Source organism: Phacochoerus africanus, chromosome 11 (assembly GCF_016906955.1).
Source record: "Phacochoerus africanus isolate WHEZ1 chromosome 11, ROS_Pafr_v1, whole genome shotgun sequence".
In the NCBI taxonomy this organism is placed as follows: Eukaryota; Metazoa; Chordata; class Mammalia; order Artiodactyla; family Suidae; genus Phacochoerus; species Phacochoerus africanus.
This window is the reverse complement of record NC_062554.1, coordinates 118,346,076-118,367,609: the sequence shown is the minus strand read 5'-3', so window position 1 is coordinate 118,367,609 and position 21,534 is coordinate 118,346,076. Positions and strand designations below refer to the sequence as shown.

At 42.3% G+C, this 21,534-nt stretch overlaps 1 protein-coding gene across 1 annotated transcript in view; it reads right to left on the bottom strand.

Moving 5' to 3' along the window:
- Nucleotides 1-21,534, bottom strand: part of BRINP2 (BMP/retinoic acid inducible neural specific 2) — a 122,014-nt gene that overhangs the window by 11,322 nt on the left and 89,158 nt on the right. Inside the window, exons 3-4 of the mRNA XM_047753785.1 lie at nt 13,875-14,065; nt 12,289-12,497 (exon numbers count right to left, since the gene is read on the bottom strand). Of these exons, the coding sequence (XP_047609741.1) occupies nt 12,289-12,497; nt 13,875-14,065 (400 nt within the window). The remainder of the gene's footprint in view (nt 1-12,288; nt 12,498-13,874; nt 14,066-21,534) is intronic.

Here is a 21,534-nt window from a genome sequence, read left to right as displayed (position 1 = left end):
AGAAGCAACACGTCATGATGAACCCCGAGGAAAGCACAAGTTTGAACAAGGGAGGAAGTTGCAGAGGAGATGCCAACTGGGTTGGTCCTTAAAGAGGAAGAGAAAGTGGGCAGGAGGAGAGGGGAGGGGAAGCACTGTGAAGAAAAGAAGGGCTGGCATGATCTACAACATACGGCTTCCAAAGTGCGTGGTGTGTGTGTCTGCCATGCTGCTGGTTAACACGGTGAATACCAAAGGGTAAGTGACAGAGTTCAAGAGAATTGAGTACACTCAATCTTAAAAATACACATGGGACAGAGTGATGGTATAATACTAATAACACAGTAAAGAGAAAAGAGAGATCCTTGTAGCTTCGAGTGGTCTGAGAAGGCATCGTGGAGAAGGTACTGCATAAATTGGTCATGAAAAATGAGTATGGATGGGACGGAAGCGGGGAGGGGGTGCACTGGGAAAAAAAAGGTAATTGCAGATGAAGATCAAGGGGCAGCAACAGACTCAGTGTGTGAGAGACAGCAAGACCCAGCCTGGATGGGGAACGGGTACCAAGACCATGATAGGCTGAACAGCCTCTCCACTGCTTCCAAGTTCATCCTCCAATATCATCCCATTTAACCTTCACACTGACTCTGACACAAATCTATGATCCCTTTTCAAAGAAGGAAACCAAGGTCCAAGAACATGACAGAGCTGTTGAGGAGCTGAAACAGGATTCTGATTGTTGAGTCCTCCAGCTTCAGTTCAATGCCCCATGTCCCCTGGAGGGCATGGCAGCAGGCTGCAGAAAATTAAAATGGGTCAAACCCATATAGATGGCATCACTCTTAAATACATGTCTGAACAGACCAATTCATCCAAAATATCTGCCCTCTCCTCCGAACATGAACATGGGGCAAACATATTGTAGAGACTTGGGATATCATCCTTATATTGCAGATGAGGGAACCCAGGTCAGACAGCTTCGATGATTTCTTCAAGGTCACATGGCTAGTCACCTACAGGGCTAGGTTTCGTTTAACTCATTCACTCATTCTTCATCTCATTTATTCATTTATCAAATATTCAAGAAGAATCCCAAACTCACAGTGCATAAGACACAGTCCCTGCCATAAGGAGTTTACGGACAAGTGGAAACATGTTTCTAGAATCCTGGTGTTACACACGGTCCTGCCTCCTCCACAGGTGGGCACAAGGTGCTGAATTATGCCTCTGTATTGAGTGGGTTTGTGATTGGCTAGGTGTCAGACTGCAGTGGGAAGGTGAAGGCAGGCTTATTTCAAGGTAAAGTCTTCGTCATACTGTGCAAAACTCCCTATAAGACCAACCATGGTCAAGGACTAGCCCCGCTATTCTGGGGAAGCCTGCCTCTCTTGGAATGGGGGGGGGGGCTGCAGGGCAGAGTGGGATGGTGGGCGTGGTACTGGAGAGACTGCCTCGAGGGAAGCTGGCCACCATACTGTCACTGAGCTCCGCACTGGCTTTTCTATCCACCCACTCTTGAGTCAAACACTCACCAGCAGCAGGTCCAGGCAGGGAGAAATCTACATGCCTTATGTAGAAGTAAGATGACTCCCAGAGGGGTGAGCAGAGCACAGCCACTTTCCTTGCCTTTATCCTGCCCTTATCCCTACGTATCGAATACCTGCCCCCCGTCCCCATCCCCCCCCCCCCCCCACGGCCATCTCGTTCCGCATTCTGGTGCTGACTCTAATGCTATTTTCTGATTTTTCCTTTGCTATTTCCAAAGGTCAGTTCCACAAGAGGACAGTCAATTAGGTAAGTCACTGAAAGGGTGTGAGTAGCTTCACTTTGTTAATTGTGGCACCAAGGATGAGAATGAGGAAGAGACAAAGACCACAGTCCCCCTACTCACTTCCTGTTAGAGCCAAAGATTTAAGGCAGGCGAGCTCAGGTGTTTTTGTTTGTTTTTAGGGCTGTACCCACAGGGTATGGAAGTTCCTGGCTAGGGGTCCAATCGGTGCTACAGCTGCCGGTTTACGCCACAGCCACAGCAACTCGGGATCCAAGCTGCGTCTGCGACCTACACCACAGTTCATGGCAACGCTGGATCCTTAACCCCCAGGGCGAGGCCAGGGATCCAACCTGCATCCTCCTGGATCCCAGTCAGGTTCATTAACCTCTTAGCCATGACAGGCACTCCCTTGCTCAGGTTTTACTAGACCCCGAAGTCATGGCTCTTCCCACTGTTCTGCTCTGCACTACCTCTGTCCTCCCTAGAGAAGCAAGGAGGTGGAAAGGTAGAGGGGCACTGGAGAGGGTCCTCTTGCAAATGTTCCCCCAGCACTGGCTTGATAAGCAGAATGAGCTGAGGACCTCTCCCGCCAAGTGATGCCAGTCCCAGAGTCGCTGGTGGATTGGTTGAGAGAAGCTTGTGCTGCTCTCTGTAGAAGAGGCAGACAGCTTCAGCAGATTATCCAGCGAGTCCACGGAGATAACAGAAAGTACAGTTCACTCAGGCGCACACGTTCAAAGAGGGTCTCAGATAAGCTTTCAGAAAGAGAAAATAATTGTGTGCTAATTGGTCTGTTGACAGAGACCGTCCTGCCTTCAGAAAGCCCTGATGGATCTCAGGTTCATTAGCACACCCAATTTTCCATAAATACCAGGTTGTGCAAATCTTCCGGTGAGTCTGCTCCCCTCCCCAGCCCTTCACTCTCTGGCTGCTCTCCTCCTGCCTATGGGAGCACCTGCGAAGCTGAGTGCCCTAAAATGGGCTTCTAATTGTGAGCGATAGGGCCGGCCAGGAGAGTGGCTGAGAGTGTGCGTGATTAAAAGCACTGCAAATTGAATCCCAGGCTGCCGCAGCGAGGGATAAAGACAAGTCACTGTAAGGATGCTTTGTGAGAGCTGCTCCCTTTTCAAAATAATTATCGAAATATATTTAATTTACATTGTTAGTTTCAAGTGTAAAGTGATTGTTTTATATATATATATATATATATATATATATATATATATATATATATAACTTTTTTTATTCTCTTCCATATAGGTTATTACAAGATATTGGGTATAGTTCCCTGTGCTGTATGGTAGGTCTTTGTTAGTTATCTATTTTATATATAGCAGTATGTAATATTTTCATCCCAAACTCCTAATTTATCCCACCACCTTCCCCTCTTGCTAACCCTAAATTCAATTTTGAAGTCTATGAGTCTGTTTCTACTTTGTAAATAAGTGCATTTGTATTTTTTCAGACGCCACAAAAAAAAAAAAGTGACAATGGTTTGGTATTGGTCTTTCTCTGACTTTCTTCACTTAATATGATAATCACTAGATCCATTCATGTTGCTGCAAATGGCATTATTTCATTTTTAATGGCCAAGTAATACTGCCTTGTATATATATATATATATATATACCTCTGAGTGATATTCCCTTGTATAGATATACCTCATCTTCTTTATCCATTCATCTGTCAATGGACATTTAGGTTGCCTCCATGCCTTGGCTATTGTAAGTAGTACTGCTATGAACATTGGGGTGCATGTATCTTTTTGAATTATATGTGGTTTTCTCTGGATATATGCCCAGGAGGGGGATTTCTGGATCATATGATAGCTCAATTTTTAGTTTTTTAATAAATCTCCATAGTGGTCTCCACCAATTTACATTCTCACCACTCCCTTTCACCATCCCGTGATCCACATAAACTCTTGTGTGGGCTCTCTGCAGGCAGCTCATGAGCTTCTCAAACCCATCCCACCAAGTCCTTCCTCAGCCTTCCATTAAGCAGGGGATGAGTTGCAACTAGGAAATTGGCCCTCCCCTCCTTCAGGGCTCTGATCCCTTCCCAGGTATTATGGATGGAATGAATATGCATTTAGCCCTTTATAGTTTGCAAGTGTTTTCATGTCAACTGTATCATTTGGTGTCAACCAATCCTTTGGTAGAGTAAGAGGTGATATAATATGTATAGGAGGTAGGGAGGGATGTGCAGACTACTAATCAGAAGAAGTGCCAGCCATAGGGCCAAAGCAAGGTTCTGGAAGCCTCCTGATGGCATTAGTCTTTGGTTGCCTTTGGGGAGATCCTGGGATTCTGAGAGAGGGATAAAAGTGCCACATGGCAGATTGGGAAAGCCCATTTACCAGCTTGTATGCAAGTATTTTAATATTTTGAATAACAGATATGGCCATATCAGCTGACCAAAAGCCCTGGGTACAGGTGAGTCAAACAGTTGCTAAGTCTCTGTGATGGAGTTCAGTAACTTCTCAAGGTCACAGAAATAGTATCAAGGCTGAAACCCAATCCCCAGTCTTCTCACTTGAGTAAGTTTCTCTCTACTAAACCAGGTCACCTGCCTTCTCCTATCTGGCATTTTCTCAAGTGTCTTATCCAAGCCTGACACTGTGAAGGGACCTGGAACTGTATGCATGTGACAGTCCCCACTGTTCTGAGCCCTCCTGTTGTACATGGAGAGAAGATGGGCATGTAAACACCTGCACTATAATCCTCGAATAGAGGTGTGTGCTGACCAGGGTAAACTTTGCAAAAGAAGGGGATTTCAATGGGGTCTCAGAGGCACGTGCTAGATAAACAAAAGAGGGCCGAACACCTCTTTCTCCATGTTAGTGAAAAGAAGTTGCTAACAAAGGGTACAGAGAAAGAGTACACTTGCTTGGAGAAACAACAAGCAGGCAGATATGTTTGAGGATTTTTCCTTCACCAAAGCTGAGCAGGTGAGCAGAACCCCTCACACACACCTACCTCCATCCGAAGTAAGGACAGTGCCAGAAGCCAGCAAAGCCCCTACTAAGGCATGTGCAGTAGAGGGAAGTCAGTGGCAGGAGCTGTAGCACCCACGGAAGAGTATGGGCTGGCAAGGGTGTGCTGCAGGGTGCCCTTGCTGAATGGATCTGTAAATGGCATGTGTTAAAGCAAAGACATGGTCTCAGGTGGGACAGCACTGCTGTCGGGACAAAATGGTCATGTCACCTCAAGCAAGAGAGCAGAGCTGTGGGATGCCAACCCCTCCCTTTGTTCCTTGGTCTAGGGGTGTGTGTCCTCAGCCAGGTCATGCGCGTTTCCAGATGCCATTAAGACATGTGAACATGAAGACCTGAGAGTGGAAGTGGGAGGAAATACTAAACGATCCTTGTTTTTTCATGGTTCACTGAACTGCAGCCCATGGGGAGAACCCATTGTTCTCCAAACAGGGAAACTCCAGGTCAGTCAGCTCCAGGGAAGGTGAACAGTCATCTCACATCCAGGTGTAACTGAGGAGTTCCAAGAAGAGACTATCAAGGCTGGCGGCCCTTCTGTTGAGTTCAAGTTTCAGAATGTGCATCTTACAGGCACTAAAACAGATGTAGCTTTGAGGGCCTGCCCACCTCTCACTCTGCCACCCACGGACCTTGCTAAAGAGATGAGTCCAGTAAGCCATGCCTGAGATTATATAACCCCCATTCTTTAGGATGTTAGACTAAGGTGGATCCTGAACCAGATTCTTGCTCCAGGGAATTTAGAACTGTGATGCCAAGAAAAAAAAAGATTAAGGGGTGATTTCAGACACTTAAAAAATTCAGAACAAATAATATCAAATACCTACTACATACCAGGAACTGAGGATTCTACAAAGGACAAGAGAGGGGTCCTTGTCCTGATGGCACTGGCTAAAAGATACAACAGAAAGATAATAGTCAGGGCCAGAGTCAGCTCAGAGCAAGGCAAAGCCAAATGGAGGCTGAAGTCACTGATGTACAGAAAGTCTAGAAAGAAGAGGAAAGAACTTGAATAAGAAAAGCAGGAAGATGAAGTGGGTACAGATGGAAAAGTAGAGACCTGTTCCAACAAGAAACAGAGTAAGCTGGGAGTATTTAGCATCCTTTCACAAGGCCCATGTGGCTGGATTTGATCCAGTTTCTTGTCCCTAGAGATTTGTTATAGCCTCATCACCAGAGTCCTCTTAACAATACATCTTGATACTCCAGCTACCTTGTTTCTCTCAACTACACACACTTATATGTACTTGCACACACACTGAAAAGAGCTAACCCATTTGAAAAATGAGGTTACTCATTCGTTCATTCATTCAACAAAACTTTACTCACTATCCATAATTTGGCAAGCTCTGTACTCTTACCAAGAACCACAGATGTTTAAGACCCAGTCCCTTACACAAGGACCTTATAGTCTCAGAGGTTCTATGTTAACCAGCAATCATAGTTGAAGTGATAATCCCTACAAAAAGGCATGTGCTGGAAACACTGAAGAGAAGCATTTAACTACCTTGGGAGTCAGGAAAGGCTGCATGAAAGAGTTACCTTTTTGAAAACAAACAACTCAATTTAAAAATGGGCAGAAAGTCTACAAAGACAATTCTCCAAAGAGGACAGATGGACAAAAAGCACATGAAAAGATGCTCAACAATGCTCATGATTAGAGAAATGCAAGTCAAAACCACAATGACATATCCCCTCACACTGGTCAGAATGGCCATCACCAAAAGTCTACAAATAGTAAACATGGAGAGGGTTTGGAGAAAGGGGACCCTTATGCACTGTAGATGGGAATGTAAACTGGTACAACCACTGTGGATAACAGGATGGAAAATCCTTTAAAAACTAAATCTAGAACTACCATATGATGTAGAAATGCCATTCCTAGGCATCTATCTGGAGAAAACCATAATTCAAAAAGATACATGCACCCCAATGTTCATTGTAACACCAGTTACAACAGTCAAGACATGTAAGCAACCTAAATATCCATCATCAGAGGAATGGATAAAGATGTGGTACATATACACAGTGGAATATTACTCAGCCATAAAAAAGAATGAAAGACCGTCATTTGCAGCAACATGGATTGACCTGGAGATTATCATACTAACTGAAGGCAGACAGAGAAAGACAAATATAATATGATGTCACTTTTTGTGGAATCTAAAAAAGTGAAACAAATGAACTTATTTACAGAATAGAAACAGACTCACGAACTTCAAAAACAAGCTTACGGTTACCAAAGGGGAAAGGTGTATGGGGGATAAATTAGGAGTTTGGTACTAATATGTACACACTACTGTATATAAATTAGATAAACTACTGTATAACTCTATGCCATATTCTGTAATAAATTACATAGGAAAAGAATCTGAAAAAGAATGGATATATGTATAACTGAACCGCTTTGCCAGAACACTGAAGCTAACTCAGCATGGCAAATCAACTATACTCCAATGTAAATACAAATTAATTTTTTTTAAAGTGACTTCTTTGAGCCAAGCAAAGCAGTGTTAGAAAGAGCCAAGACAGACAAGGTGTCAGGTGAACAGACAAGCATGGCAAGCAAAACAAATAGCAGGTGCCAGAGAAGAGAGACACAAGAGCATGGTATATTTGAATAAAGACCGGTAGGTAGTTAGGACTGGCTTCATGGTATAAATGGTAAGTGAAGTGTTGAGGGTTGAGAAGAGTATAAAAGGATTGTATGGAGTTGAAACTAAAAAGACAGCAGGGCTAGATCTTCAGCGGCCTTAGTGTTTTGTTAAGAAGAAGAGGAACTACCCCATTTCAAGGTCTATTTGTACTGTTGCTTATGCTTTCTATATATTTTCTTATTTGATCTTCCCAGAAATCCCTTAAAGTAGAAACTTTTCTAATTATTCAACAGTTTTAGAAGGAACAAACTGGAGATGGGAGAAGTTTGGTAATTTGTTCAAAGACGTGCCAAGAGCAGTGGCCAAACTCACACTCTAGGGTTTGAGCCCATGTTCTTTCCACCACATCACACTACCACCCCTGCTGGGAGGTGGTGGTTTGGGCTCTGTCCCATGTACAGACAGGAGCCACAGAAGAATTTTAAGCAAGGAAATGATAAGACATGATGATTTGCATTTATGCGAGCACTATAGATAGTGAATTAGGGAGCAGAGATGAGAATGCAGACAAGAAGACCAATTATGCAGAACAATCAGGTAGAGGAATGGGGTTCTGAATTATGGGGACAGCCGTGGGCACGAAGAAGAGGCAAAGGGCAAGGTGGAGATTTATGCAAGGGAGTGACGACTGTGATAGACTAAGGGATCTAAGCTGGGCAAACAGTGTGAGGCCCCGTGGTGGTGGAGACCTAGAAAGTGAAACGTAGGCCAGGTCAAAGGGTAGGAAGAGACATTAATGAGACCATGGAGTTATTGATCCAGGCCTACTTTTCATGAATAAAATCAAGTCTTCTCCGCCTTTGACATAGCCCAGTAGAGGACTGAAGCAGGAGAGGGGCTTCCACAGAGTTCTCTAGTCTTGGTAAAGCCACCTCCATGTGACTGCAGTCCTTCTTCCATCATTTTAAGATGCCTAAGGTACCAGCCTCCCAAATGTACCCTAAGCCCTTATGAACTTCAGTCTTCCTCCTCTTGCAGCTGCTCTCTCCAGACACTGTCCATCCCCTAATCAGACCCCTTTCTCCAGTTAACCTCCGCCGTGCTCACCGAGTCTCATGATTAGTCCTAAACAAGAACATCTGTAACCTCAACTTTTGCTCTAACCACAACCTAGCAGATCCTGGGGATGTGGTTTCCCCCACAGTCTTCTCTAGTGGTGGCTGTATGCTTTCCCACACCTCACGTTGGCATGAGTGAGGTGGGTCTGCCACTCCAAGGTCCTGAATACTGTTCCTCCTTCCCCTCCAACCATTCCTGGATCATTTGAGGCCAGAACCATCAGGACACTAACCCACTACCCCTCTGTGTTGCAGTCTATTTTTTTGTTTCTCTCCCCCACCCTGCCCCGCCCCACCTCACCCCCCCCCCCGCACTCATTGAGGACTTTCAGTATATAGCTTGCTTACCACCATCGCCCTTATCAACCCCAAGTCTCTATCATTCTTGCTGACTTCAGCATCCATGTATCTTTTTATACTCTAGCCTCCCAGTCCCCTGGCATCCTCACCTCACTCCTCATCCTGTCCTCCAAGCCCATCTTAGCCTCCCACACCCATGGCTGCGTCCTTGACCCTCTATAATCTCAATATAAAGCATCACACACTTGCACCTTCTCTCCCCTCTTCCCTCTAACAAGTTATCAAACCTTCTTAGACTTCCAATCTTTTGACCTGGGCAACTTTTTACTCTCCATCATCCGTTCATGGGCTCAAATCCCTTGATCCATCACTGTAATCTCTCCTTTCGATACACTCTCAACTCTTTTGCCTATTTTTCTTGCATATTTTACACACACACACACACGTCCCTAGGTTAAATCCAACTCTCCATCTATTCCATACCTGTCTGAACATGAAGTGCTGAACGTAGCTGATAAAACTCCCAACTCTGCTGACGGGCCTCATGTTGTAATTACGACCATGAGCCTCAAATTGGCCCTCAGTGCTGCTCAACAACCCGTACCATTTATCTAGTCAATGGATAAATTTAACTCTTGGAAAGACCATTTCATACATTTTTTTCTCCACAATTATTCCTTCCTTTTAGCCATGGCCTTGGCTTGTTTCACCAAGGAAATGGGGAAAAATCAGAAGAGAACATCTGTCCCTACCCCCCAGTGCACCTGTATTGTGGACTCTGTATCACCGCCTGCTACAAAGGATGAAGTGATTACGGCCCTCTGGGAGACCTGCCACTCCACTTGTGCACAGACTACCTGTCTTACTTACTCAGTTGCTTCTGCAGTTACCTCCCATCTCTCCTGCAGCATCTCTTTCCCCCTCTCTACTGAGTTGTTTAAACCAACATACCAATATTCTGGACTACCTCCCATTTTAAAAATAAAATCACAAGCTCCCTTGACCCCACATCACTCTCCAGTTATCACCCATTTTGCTATTTGCCTTTAGAGCAAAATCTTTTAAGACTGCCTCTACTCCTCTGATTGCTCATCTGCTCTCTCCCTTGAAACTTCTCCACCCGGCCTTTGGCACACTTCACACCAATGAAACTACTCTTACCTAGGTTCCAGTTACCTCCACCTTGCCAAGTTGAAGGTCAATTCTCAATCTGACCACTCAATAGCATTTAATACAGTTGGCTGCTTCCTCCTTTTAAGAACCCTTTCTTGACATGGCTTTGGGACCCAGCTCTGGTTTCTCTTCGTATCTTTCTGCTCTGTCTCAGCCTCCTTTGCTGAATCCTCCTTTGGCCCACTTCTGAAAAATGATGTGCTTCATGACTCCAAACCCTGGAGCCACTTGATTCACTGCATTCAGTCCTCAAGTGATCTCATCTCATCCTTTCCCATAGTTTTAAATACCAACTATATATGTGAATATATTGGTACGCCAAAGTTGTCTCTCTCCAATCATGACCTTTCTCCAGAAATCCTGGTGTTTATATTCCAACTGCCTGTTAGCTATTTCTAGATAGATATCTAATAGGAATGTCAAATCCAATATGTCTAAAACTGTACTCAATTTATTTCTTTTAGATCTACACCTCCTCCTAGTACAATCCTTCCCAGTTAATGAAATCACTGTTCATCAGGTTGCTGAGGCCAAAAGTCCTAGGGTTAATCTTGACTCCCTTCTTCCAATTTCTTTTTTTTTTTTTTTTTCCTTCAGGGCCGCACCCTCGGCATATGGAGGTTCCCAGGCTAGGTGTCGAGTCAGAGCTACAGCTGCTGGCCACAGCCACAGCCACGCCAGATGCGAGCTGCCTCCGTGACCTACACCACAGCTCATGGCAACGCCAGATCCTTAACCCACTGAGCAAGGCCAGGGATTGAACCCTAAACCTCATGGTTCCTAGTCGGATTCATTAAGCACTGCGCCACAATGGGAACTCCCTTCCAATTTCTTAGCTAGCTCTGTAGAGGCTCCACATTCACGGTATAACCTGAATGGGTGAACTTCTCACTATCTCTGTGACACTGGCTTTGTCCAAACCACTGTTTCTTTCCTGGACCACTGCAATAGTCACTGCCTGGGTCTCCAGGATCCCTCCTTCCCCTCTTTGCCCTAGTCAGTGATACCCTCATTATCCAACCTCTGTAGCCTCATCTCCCTCCTCATCCCTCTTTTGATTCCCTCCAGCTCCACTGGGTGCTCCTGGACCACACCAAGCACATTCCTGCTTCAGGGCAGTTGTGCTCGCCCTCCGCTCTCCCCTCTCAAGATATCCATGTGGCTCACTCCCTCAGTTTGGTCTTCCCTAAAGCACCATGTCTCCATCACCCTCTGCCCTCATCCTTGACTTCCTTTATTTATACCATGAATCCCACCTGACCTTATGTATGTATTTAATTACATCTCCTCCCTGCTCACGGGAGAGCAGGGACTTTGATACGTTTTGCTCTTTCTTGGATTCTCAGTACCCAGAACAGTGCCTGACACAGAACACGTGTTCAATAAATATTCACTGAATGAATAAATAAATAATGTTACTCTTGGATGGGAAAAGGCAAGACCTAAGACCACACTGACCTCTATTCAGCATTCTCACTTTATATTTAGAGGTAGACAGACTATCCAGTATTCTCAAGTATCTTTACTAGCCTTCTCTTCCCTCAAACAACCTGAACTTTCTTAGAAAAATGTCAGTAGAGAGGATGGGATGGAGGTTATAGTTATTAAAATTACAGTAACTATTGACCTAAAATACTGATCTCTTGATCATATCACTCCTCTGCTTGTTTGCCGTCGCACTTTGACTTATATTGAAATTCCTTATCACAGCCACGCAGTCTGGCTCCAGCCGACTTCTGAACCTGATCTTGAAACAGCATCTTTCTCATTCACCACAGACCCAGCAGTCTTCTCTTGTGTTCCACCCAGGCACCGCACTGGTTTCTGCCTCAGGGCCTTAGCATTACTGTTCCTCTGCCTGAGCACTGTTCCCTCATCTCCATACTGCGGGTTTCTGATCATTCAGATCTCAGCCTCAAAGTCTAAACCCAACGGGCCCTCCCTTGATCAATCTGGCTAATACTAGCTGCTTCCCTCTCTTACCCCCAGGAAATCTGTACCTCCAACTCAGTCTTTTCCTTACATCATTATCTGGAATTACTGTGCTCATTTTTACGTGTTTATGACCTTCCTCCCCCTCTAGAATGCAACCCCTGGAGAGCAGGGCCCTTGGAGACCGTTCACCGCAGTCCCTCACCTGGATCCTGCCTTAGGATTAGATGCCATAGGACCATCTGCTGCAGAAGGAAGACCCAGAGCATGTCTTAGGGCTGTTTGGGGTTGTACCCACATCACAGAGCTTCTCTCCCACTTCCATCAGTCAGGCGTGGCTGACTTGGATCTGGTTAAGACCCAGGTCTCGCTTTGGCTTCTCCCTGCCTGTCTGTCCTCCCTCTCCCACACTTCTCTGGCCGTTACCTTGATGGCCCCTGTGGCTATCTGGATATGGTGCAGCCGTCGCAGGGTGCTCTCTCTGTCGATGAAGTAGGAGGCTGCCAGCTGGTGCAGGGTCTCCAGGGACACGGCCGAGCTGTTCCCACTGCCCCCGACTATAGGGGCACTCCCTGCCGTCTCCGACTTTCGGCTCAGTTTCCGCTTGTCCACAAAAATGGTCAGGGACTCTTCTCCTATAGCCAACAGCATGGGTGCATCAGTGAGGCCCTCAGCTCCCCAACCCCCTACCAACAGGAATGTGAAGCCCTTTAACAAGGAGATGGAGCTAAGAAGGAGCCTGTTGCCTGAGGACAACCTCTTCCCATCTTCAGATCTCACCAGAATGTGCCCCAGGATAATGGCACCACTGCTGGAGTGGCCCTCCTCCTCTCCTCTTGCTTCTGTAATCTCCCAAAGCTCATCCCCTGCCCCTCCAGCTTATCCATTTAAAGTCCTCTATTGATCTCTGTCTGAGGCAATCTTCCTCCATGGGGAAGATAAAATTCTCTCTCTCAAGTTGTTTATAAGAAGTCATCGTGGATATTCCTGCTCCGTGAGAAAGGGCAGAAGCCTTGAAGCTCAACCTCCCTCCTCCCCATCAAATCCTCAAAACCCACCACATGCCAGCAGCTGGTCTGACTCTTTGGAGGGTTCCTTTTTGTCCACAAGAGAGTGAGCTAAATGTTAGAATAAATCCCACTTTCTTCTCCCCAGAGCAGGGAGAACTCTGCCTCTTCTGAGCTTTTTTTTGTTTGTTTGTTTTTTGTTGTTGTTATTATTGTTGTTGCTATTTCTTGGGCCGCTCCCGCGGCATATGGAGGTTCCCAGGCTAGGGGTTGAATCGGAGCTGTAGCCACCGGCCTACGCCAGAGCCACAGCAACGCGGGATCCGAGCCGCGTCTGCAACCTACGCCACAGCTCAGGGCAACGCCGGATCGTTAACCCACTGAGCAAGGGCAGGGACCGAACCCGCAACCTTATGGTTCCCAGTCGGATTCGTCAACCACTGTGCCACGATGGGAACTCCTTTTCTGAGCTTTTGATTCTGCCCTGGGACCCAGCCATAGGTCGTGCCCTCCTCCTCCCCCTTTACCTCCAACCAGCTCAGAATTACTGGAATTGGTTTGGTTGGGTACCAGTCTTTATAGAGTGGGAGCAGAAAGGTCAAGGACTCAATGGGCATTTACTTCTTTGCCTATGGGTCTGACAATTGTAGCCACAGCCAATATTATTAGGATATGGAGAAACCTGGGGGTTCAATGGACCAATCAATAGAAAACTGGGAGCGCCCCCTGCTGGCAAGTGCTTAGTAGGAGCCTGTCTGTCTCCCAATGTCCTTACCCCACACCCTTTCCCCAAAAGGATGCTTTTAAGCAAAGAGCAAAGTACTGAAGTGAATTTAGATGTTAAGAGATTACACTTTTCACAAATGCACCAGATGAAAAAACTTCTCAGTCAGTGATAGGCGAGGACAAATGAAAGACCCAGGAAGAGGGAAGCTAATCAACAGGTCTTAAAGCTATTTTCAATGATCTGGCAACCAGTGAGTGCAGGATCAGGATATTGCTTACCTCCAAGGGTGGCAGAAAGTAAGAAATGAGTGCCGTACTTTTTGATCAGGTTTTCAGTAACCTGTTGCAGGTTGGGTCTCCTTCCGAGGAGGCGGATGTTCCGGATAAACTCTGGGGCAAGAGGCAATGGCAAACTAAAGAAGTCCTTCCTTTCGAGAGCCAAGTTGTTCACTTTCCAACGGGCAAACTCCCTGCAGGAAGAGTCAAGGGACAAGGAAAAGCTCATTGTATTTTGGAACAAGAGGCAGAAAATCAGAAGCAGGTGATGCTGTTCCTCCACTTGCAGCCCCGCATCTCTTCTCAGTGCACCTCTCTCCACATGGAGGCAGCCGGTACCTGAAAGAGCCCTCTGGCCTCCCACCTGGCCTCTCATGCCCAGGCCGTAAGAAAGCCCTAACTCAGCTGACCTCCATCAGAATACTCTCCCAGCCAGCTTTCACATTGGAGAAGGGCTTCTTCATATGAAGGTAGTCATGGCAGCAGTGTCGTGGGGAAGAAACAAACACTGAACACATTGGAAGTTGTTTGCAGAAATAAGATCTAGTCACATTGCCACTCGGTAGATGAGTCCCACCATAGCCTCAGTTACCCATTTTTATAGTTAGGAGGTTGGTTTAGACCAACAGTTTTCAAAATTTGGGGTCTCAGGACCCTATCACACTCTTTAACATGATGGCATCCCCCATATTTATGTGGCCTATATCTACTGATAATTACAACCTTAGACATTAAAACTGAAAAATTGAACTATTTCATTTAAAGACAACAGAAAAAAATTCATTATATGTCATAAATATATAACAAATAACATATTTGTATGGACAATAACTACATGTTCTGAAGCAAAACAGATTTAGTAAGAAGAGTGGTATCACTTTGCCTTGTGGCAAATCTCTTTGAGTTTCTGCCTTAGCAGAAGAGAGCTGCAAATTGTATTTGCTTCTGCATTCAATCTGTTGTGATAATTATGGATATTCTTCTTTGGTACCACACTAAATTCAACAAATGTAGTTTCTTAAAGGTTAGAGTGTAGAATCCGAAACCATATCAATAAACTTTTCATACTCAGTTATGTTAAAACCCAGAGTTCCACATTGTTTTTGAATGGATCTTTTTATGATTTTGTAACATCATGTATTGGTCATCCATCTGGAAAATGTGAGAATACTGAGATATTCAGATCTTCCACATTTTGACACTTTTTATTATATAATATCAAAACATCATGTTTGTTAATATCACCATAAATCTCTCCAGAAAAGTCTTTAAATATTGGAAAGCTGTCAAGCTTATGATGACAAATACAAGTTTTCCCAAATTCCAATTTTTGTTTGAAAGCTTAAATTTTATCATTGGTAGCAAATATTGTCAGTTGTTTTCCTTGAAGAGGTAGGCTTGCTTCATTCTTTTTTTTTTTTTCTTTTTTACTTCTGAGAAAATGTCTGCCAAACACTAAAATCTGAGTAACCATAGTTTGTCTGCTGATTGTTCTTTCAAGAAAAATTCAGTCCAATGAAGAAAGTGGATACTTCATTTCACAACTCAATCACAAAAGTATTTTTGAGACAATCATCCTTCATCAGGAACCCAAAACATACTTTATGTGTACTTCTCATTTCATCATACAGAATATTAAAAAGACAGGTGTTGGAGTTCCTGTCGTGGCGCAGTGGTTAACAAATCCGACTAGGAACCATGAGGATGCGGGTTTGGTCCCTGCCCTTGCTCAGTGGGTTAACGATCCGGCGTTGCCCTGAGCTGTGGCGTAGGTTGCAGACGCGGCTCGGATTCAGCGTTGCTGTGGCTCTGGCGTAGGCCGGCGTCTACAGCTCTGATTCGACCCCTAACCTGGGAACCTCCATATGCCACAGGAGCGGCCCAAGAAATAGCAAAAAGACCAATAAAAAATAAAAAAAAATTAAAAGACAGGCGCTCATAAGTCAACATCCAATAAAAATAATAAATTTTACTGCTTCAATGACACTCATGAAGCTAGCATGCATGCAAATGTATGTGTACGTGTGTGTGTGTGTTCAGATGCAAGAACGTAATGATGAAAACATGACGACTAGTGTCATTTGGTGAGACTGCCCTTATTCAAAGTAAGATGCCAGCAGTTCCATTAGCCACAGCCTTTGTACTTTTAGTGCAGATATCAATATGGACATCCTGAAAGGGACTAAGAGGATATACATTTTGAGAAGATGTATTCTAGAAGATAGCAAAGTTCCTTTCTAGTCCTACCTGGAATTTTAATCTTAATGATTTTCTCCTCACTGAAATGTTTGTATTTTAAACTATGAAACGTAAATGATCACATCTGCTAGTAAAAAAGGAGTTTTCCATTGCCTCCCAAATGATACTAGGAAGCTTAGATCAGCTTCACTGACTCAGAAAATCACAAAATGTAAAGTCTTCTCAACTTCTCACCCATCCCAGTTCTGCTCTTGATGACAGTGCTAAAGCTTGGTGAAATCTTTCTCCCAGATCCATGAAGCACAAATGACAAAGCTACAGAAACAATAAAAGAATTGAAAATAAATAAAAATCCAAGCCCATTTAAGGTCATAGCATCTCCCTATCTAAACTCTAGAAAATAAGGAAGAGTTTTTCTCTTGTGGTGCAGTGGGTTAAAGATCTGGCATTGTCATTGCTGTGACTTGAGCGCCATCTCTGGCCCAGGAACAACTGCATGCTGTGGGTGTGGCAAAACAAAAAGAAAAACACAACTAAGAGAGAGAGAAGAGGATTGCATTCTAGACATTACCAGGGAAACAAAGGAAAAGGAATGATTACTAATTCATGTTTCCAAAAAAGTCTTTTAAAGTCCCATTGTATGACTTTATCTAAGTAGACAAGTTCATAATAATACATTACCTTTTATTTTCCTTGCTCAGAAAATGATAGACTTTAATTAAAACACAGGGTATTTGTCAGAAGTGTTTTCTTTCACAAATCTTACTGCAGTGACAATAACAAGTTGCTTGAGATCATTTCTTATTGGCTGGATAGCCAACCAAAGACATATAGTAGCTTAATAGATAAGATCTATGTTCTGAATACAAGACTCACTTCAGCTCTAAGGACACATAAACTGAAACTGCAGGGATGGAAAAAGATATCCCATGCAAATGGAAACCAAAAGAAAGCTGGAGTAGCCATACTTATTTCATACAATATAAATGTTAATACAAAGACTGTGAAAAAGAGGCAAGGAAGGTCATTATATAATAATAAAATGATCAGTTCATCAAGAAAATATGGTATTTATAAGTATTTATGCACCCAACATAGGAGCAACTAAATATAGAAAGCAAATATTAACAGATCTGAAAGTAAAAACAGACAGCAATACAACAATAGAAGGCATCTTCAATACCCACCTTTCAACGAAGGATAGATCATCCAGACAGAAATCAGCAAGGAAACACTGGCCTTAAACTACATTTTATAACAGATGGACATAATATGTATTTATAGAACATTCTATCCAGCAGCAGAATACACTTCTCAAATGCACATGGAACATTCTCCAGAATAGATCATATGTTATGCCGCAAGACAAATCTTAATAAGTCTAAAAAGACATCTTTTCTGACAATGGTATGAAATTAGAAATCTATTATAATAAGAAAATTGGAAAATGAACAAATACATGGATATTAAACAGCATGTTCTGAACAACCAACAGGTCAAAGGAGATATCAAAAAATACCTTGATAGATCACTGGTGCCATATTTTAGACTCCACATATAAGTGTTATCATACGGTGTCTGCCTTTCTCTTTCTGACTTACTTCACTCAGTAAGAGGGTCTCTAGTTCCATCCATGTTGCTGGGTTTAGTGGATGCAAACTATTGCACTTCAAGTGGATAAACAACAAGATCCTGCTGTACAGCACAGGGAACTATACATCACTTCTGATGGAACAAGATGGAGGATAATGTGATAAAAAGAATGCATATATATGTATAACTGGGTCACTTTGCTGTACAGCAGAAATTGGGAGAACATTGCGAATCAACTATAATAAAAAAATAAAAATAAAAAAAATCTTGTGACAAATGGAAATCAAAACACAAATACCAAAACTATGGATTGTAGTAAAAGCAGTTCTAAAAAGAGAAGTTTATAGAAATAAATGACTACATTAAGAAAAAATAAAGATTTTATATAAACAACTAACTTTATAACTGAAGGAACTAGAAAAGAAAAAACAAACTCAGCCCAAAATTTGCTAAAGGAAGAAAATAACAAAGATCAGAGTGGAGACGAATGACATAAAGACTAAAAAGACAATAGAAAAGACCAATGAAAACTAAAGGCTGTTTTATGAAAGGTTAAAAAAAAAAAGAAATTGTTAGCTAGACTAACCAAGAAAAAAGGAAAGAAGACTCAAATAAAATTAGAAATGAAAGAAGAGACATTACAACTGATACCACACAAATACAAAGGATGATAAGAGACTACTATGAACAATTATACACAAATTGGACAACCTAGACAGAATGGATAAATTTCTAGAAAATTTATATATATATAAATATGTCTACTATACATAGAATCATGAAGAAACAGAAAATCTTAACAGTCTAATTACTAGTAAAGAGATTGAATCAATAATCAAAAACCTCCCAATAAACAAAAGTCCAGGACCAGATGGGTTCAATATCAAATTCTACCAAACATTTAAAGAAGATTTAATACCAATCCTTCTCATACTCTTCCAAAAAAATAGAGGAGGAGGAAAAGTTACATACTCATTTTATGAGGCTACCCCTACCCTGATACCAAAATGAGACAAGTACATTATAAGAAATTATGGACAAATATCCCTGATAAATACAGATGCAAAAATCTTTAACAAAATACTAGAAACAATTCCTCAATACATTAAAAGGATCATACACCTTGATCAAAGTGGGATTTATTCCAGGGATATAAAGATGGTTCAACATCAGCATATCAATCAATATATTACACCATATTAAGGAAACAAAGGATAAAAATCATACAATAATCTCAGTAGATGCAGAAAAATCATTTGAGAAAATTCAAAATTCATTTACGTTAAAAACTCCCAACAAAGTAGGTATAGAGAGAACATACCTCAACATAATAAAATCCATAAATGACAAGCTCACAGATAATACCTACTCGATGAAGAGCTGAAAACTTTTTTTCTAAGATCAGGAATAAGACATTCTCACCACTTTTATCCAACATAGTACCGGAAGTCCATGCTTGAGCAATTAGGCAAGAAATAAAAGTCATCCAAATTGGAAAGAAGTAAGTAGAATTGTCTTTATTTACAGATGGCAAAACATTATTATATACAGAAAACCCTAAAAGCCACCAAAAACTGTTAGAACTAATAAACAAATTGAGTAAAGATATAGGCTATGAAATCAATATACAAAAATCAGATGCATAATAATAATAATTGTGAAATATCAGAATATCACCATAATAATGAAATATCAGAAAGAAATTAAGGAAACAATCTCATTTACAACTGCATAAAAAAGAATAAAATACCAGGATTCAGAGACAAGATTGAGGAATAGAAAAACTCAAGCTCACCTCCTCTCATGAAAACACCAAAATTACAACTGACTGCTGAACAACCATCAACAAAATAGACTGGAAGCTACAAAAAAGATATCCTACATCCAAAGACAAGAAGAAAATACATAAGGATGGTAGGAGGGAGATGCTTTTGTGATATAAGCAATCCCATACCCACCAAGTGGATGACCCACAGACTGGAAAGTAACTACATTGCAGAGGCTCTCCCACAGGAGTGAGAGTTCCAAACCCCATGTCAGGTACCCCAACCTGTCGGTCTGGCATTGGGAGGAGGAGCCCCCAGAGCATTTGGCCCTGAAGGCCAGTGGGGCTTGAATGCAGGAGCTCCACGAAACTGGGGAAAACAGAGGCTCCACTCTTGGAGGGTGCACACAGGAATTGTAGCTGTAGGTCTGGGAGGGTCACTAGGGAAAAAAAAGTCAAAAACCACAAGACAAGGATGCCACTCTCACCAGTTTTAGTCAATATACTATCAGAAGTCCTAGCTACAGCAATCAGACAAACAAAAGAAATAAACAGAATCCAAATTGGAAAAGAAGAGGTAAAAGTGTCATGCTATGCAGATGACATGATACTATATACAGAAAACCCTAAGGACTCCACACAAAAACTACTTGAACTGATCAACAATTTCAGCAAAGTAGTAGGATACAAGAAATTCAGAAATCGGTTGCATTTCTGTATACTAACAATGAAATTTTAGAAAAGGAATATAAAAGCAAAATACCTTTTAAAATCACACCCCAAAAGTTAAATACCTAGGAATAAACCTGACCAAGGAGGTGAAAGACTTATATGATGAGAACTATAACATTAATCAAGGAAATTACAGAGGATACAAAGAAATGGAAAGATATTCCATGCTCCTGGATTGGAAAAGTTAATATTGTTAAAATGGCCATATTACCCAAAACAATCTACAGATTCAGTGCAATCCCTATCAAATTACCCATGACATTTTTCACAGAACTAGAACAAACAACCTGAAAATTTATATGGAACCATCAAAGACCCAGAACTGCCAAAGCAATCCTGAGGAACAAAAACCAAGCCGGAGGCATAACTCTCCCAGACTTCAGACAGTATTATAAAGCTATAGTAATCAAGACAGTGTGAGACTGGTACAAAAAAAGACATACAGAACAATTGAACACAATAGAGAACCCAGAAATAAGCCCAGACACCTATGGTCAATTAATCTTTGACAGAGGAGGCAAGAATATAAAATGGAAAAAAGACAGTCTCTTCACCAAGAGGTGCTGGGGAAACTGGATAGCTGCGTGTAAATTAATGAAACTAGAACACACCCTCACACCATGCACAAAAATAAACTCAAAATGGCTGAAAGACTTAAACATAAGACAAGACACCATAAAACTCCCAGAAGAGAACATAGGCAAAACATTCTCTGACATCAACTGTGCAAGTGTTTTCTTAAGTCAGTCTCCCAAGGCAATAGAAATAAAAACAAAAATAAACCAATGGAACCTAATAAAACTTACAAGTTTTTTGCACAGGAAAGGAAACCATAAAAAAAAAAATCCCAAAAGACAACCTATGGAATGGGAGAAAATAGTTGCAAATGATGCAAATGACAAACAATTCATACAACACAATAGCAAAAAAAAAAAAAACAATCCAATTGAAAAATGGGCAGAAGACCTAATTAGACATTTCTCCAAAGAAGACATACAAATGGCCAACAGGCACATGAGAAAACACTCAACATCACTAATTATTAGAGAAATGCAAATCAAAATTACAATGAGGTACCACCTTACACCACTCAGAATTACTATCTTTAATAAGTCTAAAAATAACAAATGCTGGAGAGGGTAAGGAGAAAAGAGAATCCTCCTACACTGTTAGTAGGAATGTAAATTGGTATAACCACTATGGAAAATAGTATGGAGGTACCTCAGAAAACTAAATATAGAACCACCATATGATCCAGCAATCCCACTCGTGGGCATATATCCAGACAAAACTTTCATTTAAAAAGATACATGCACCCCTGTGTTCATTGCAGCACTATTCACAATAGCCAAGACATGGAAACAACCTAAATGT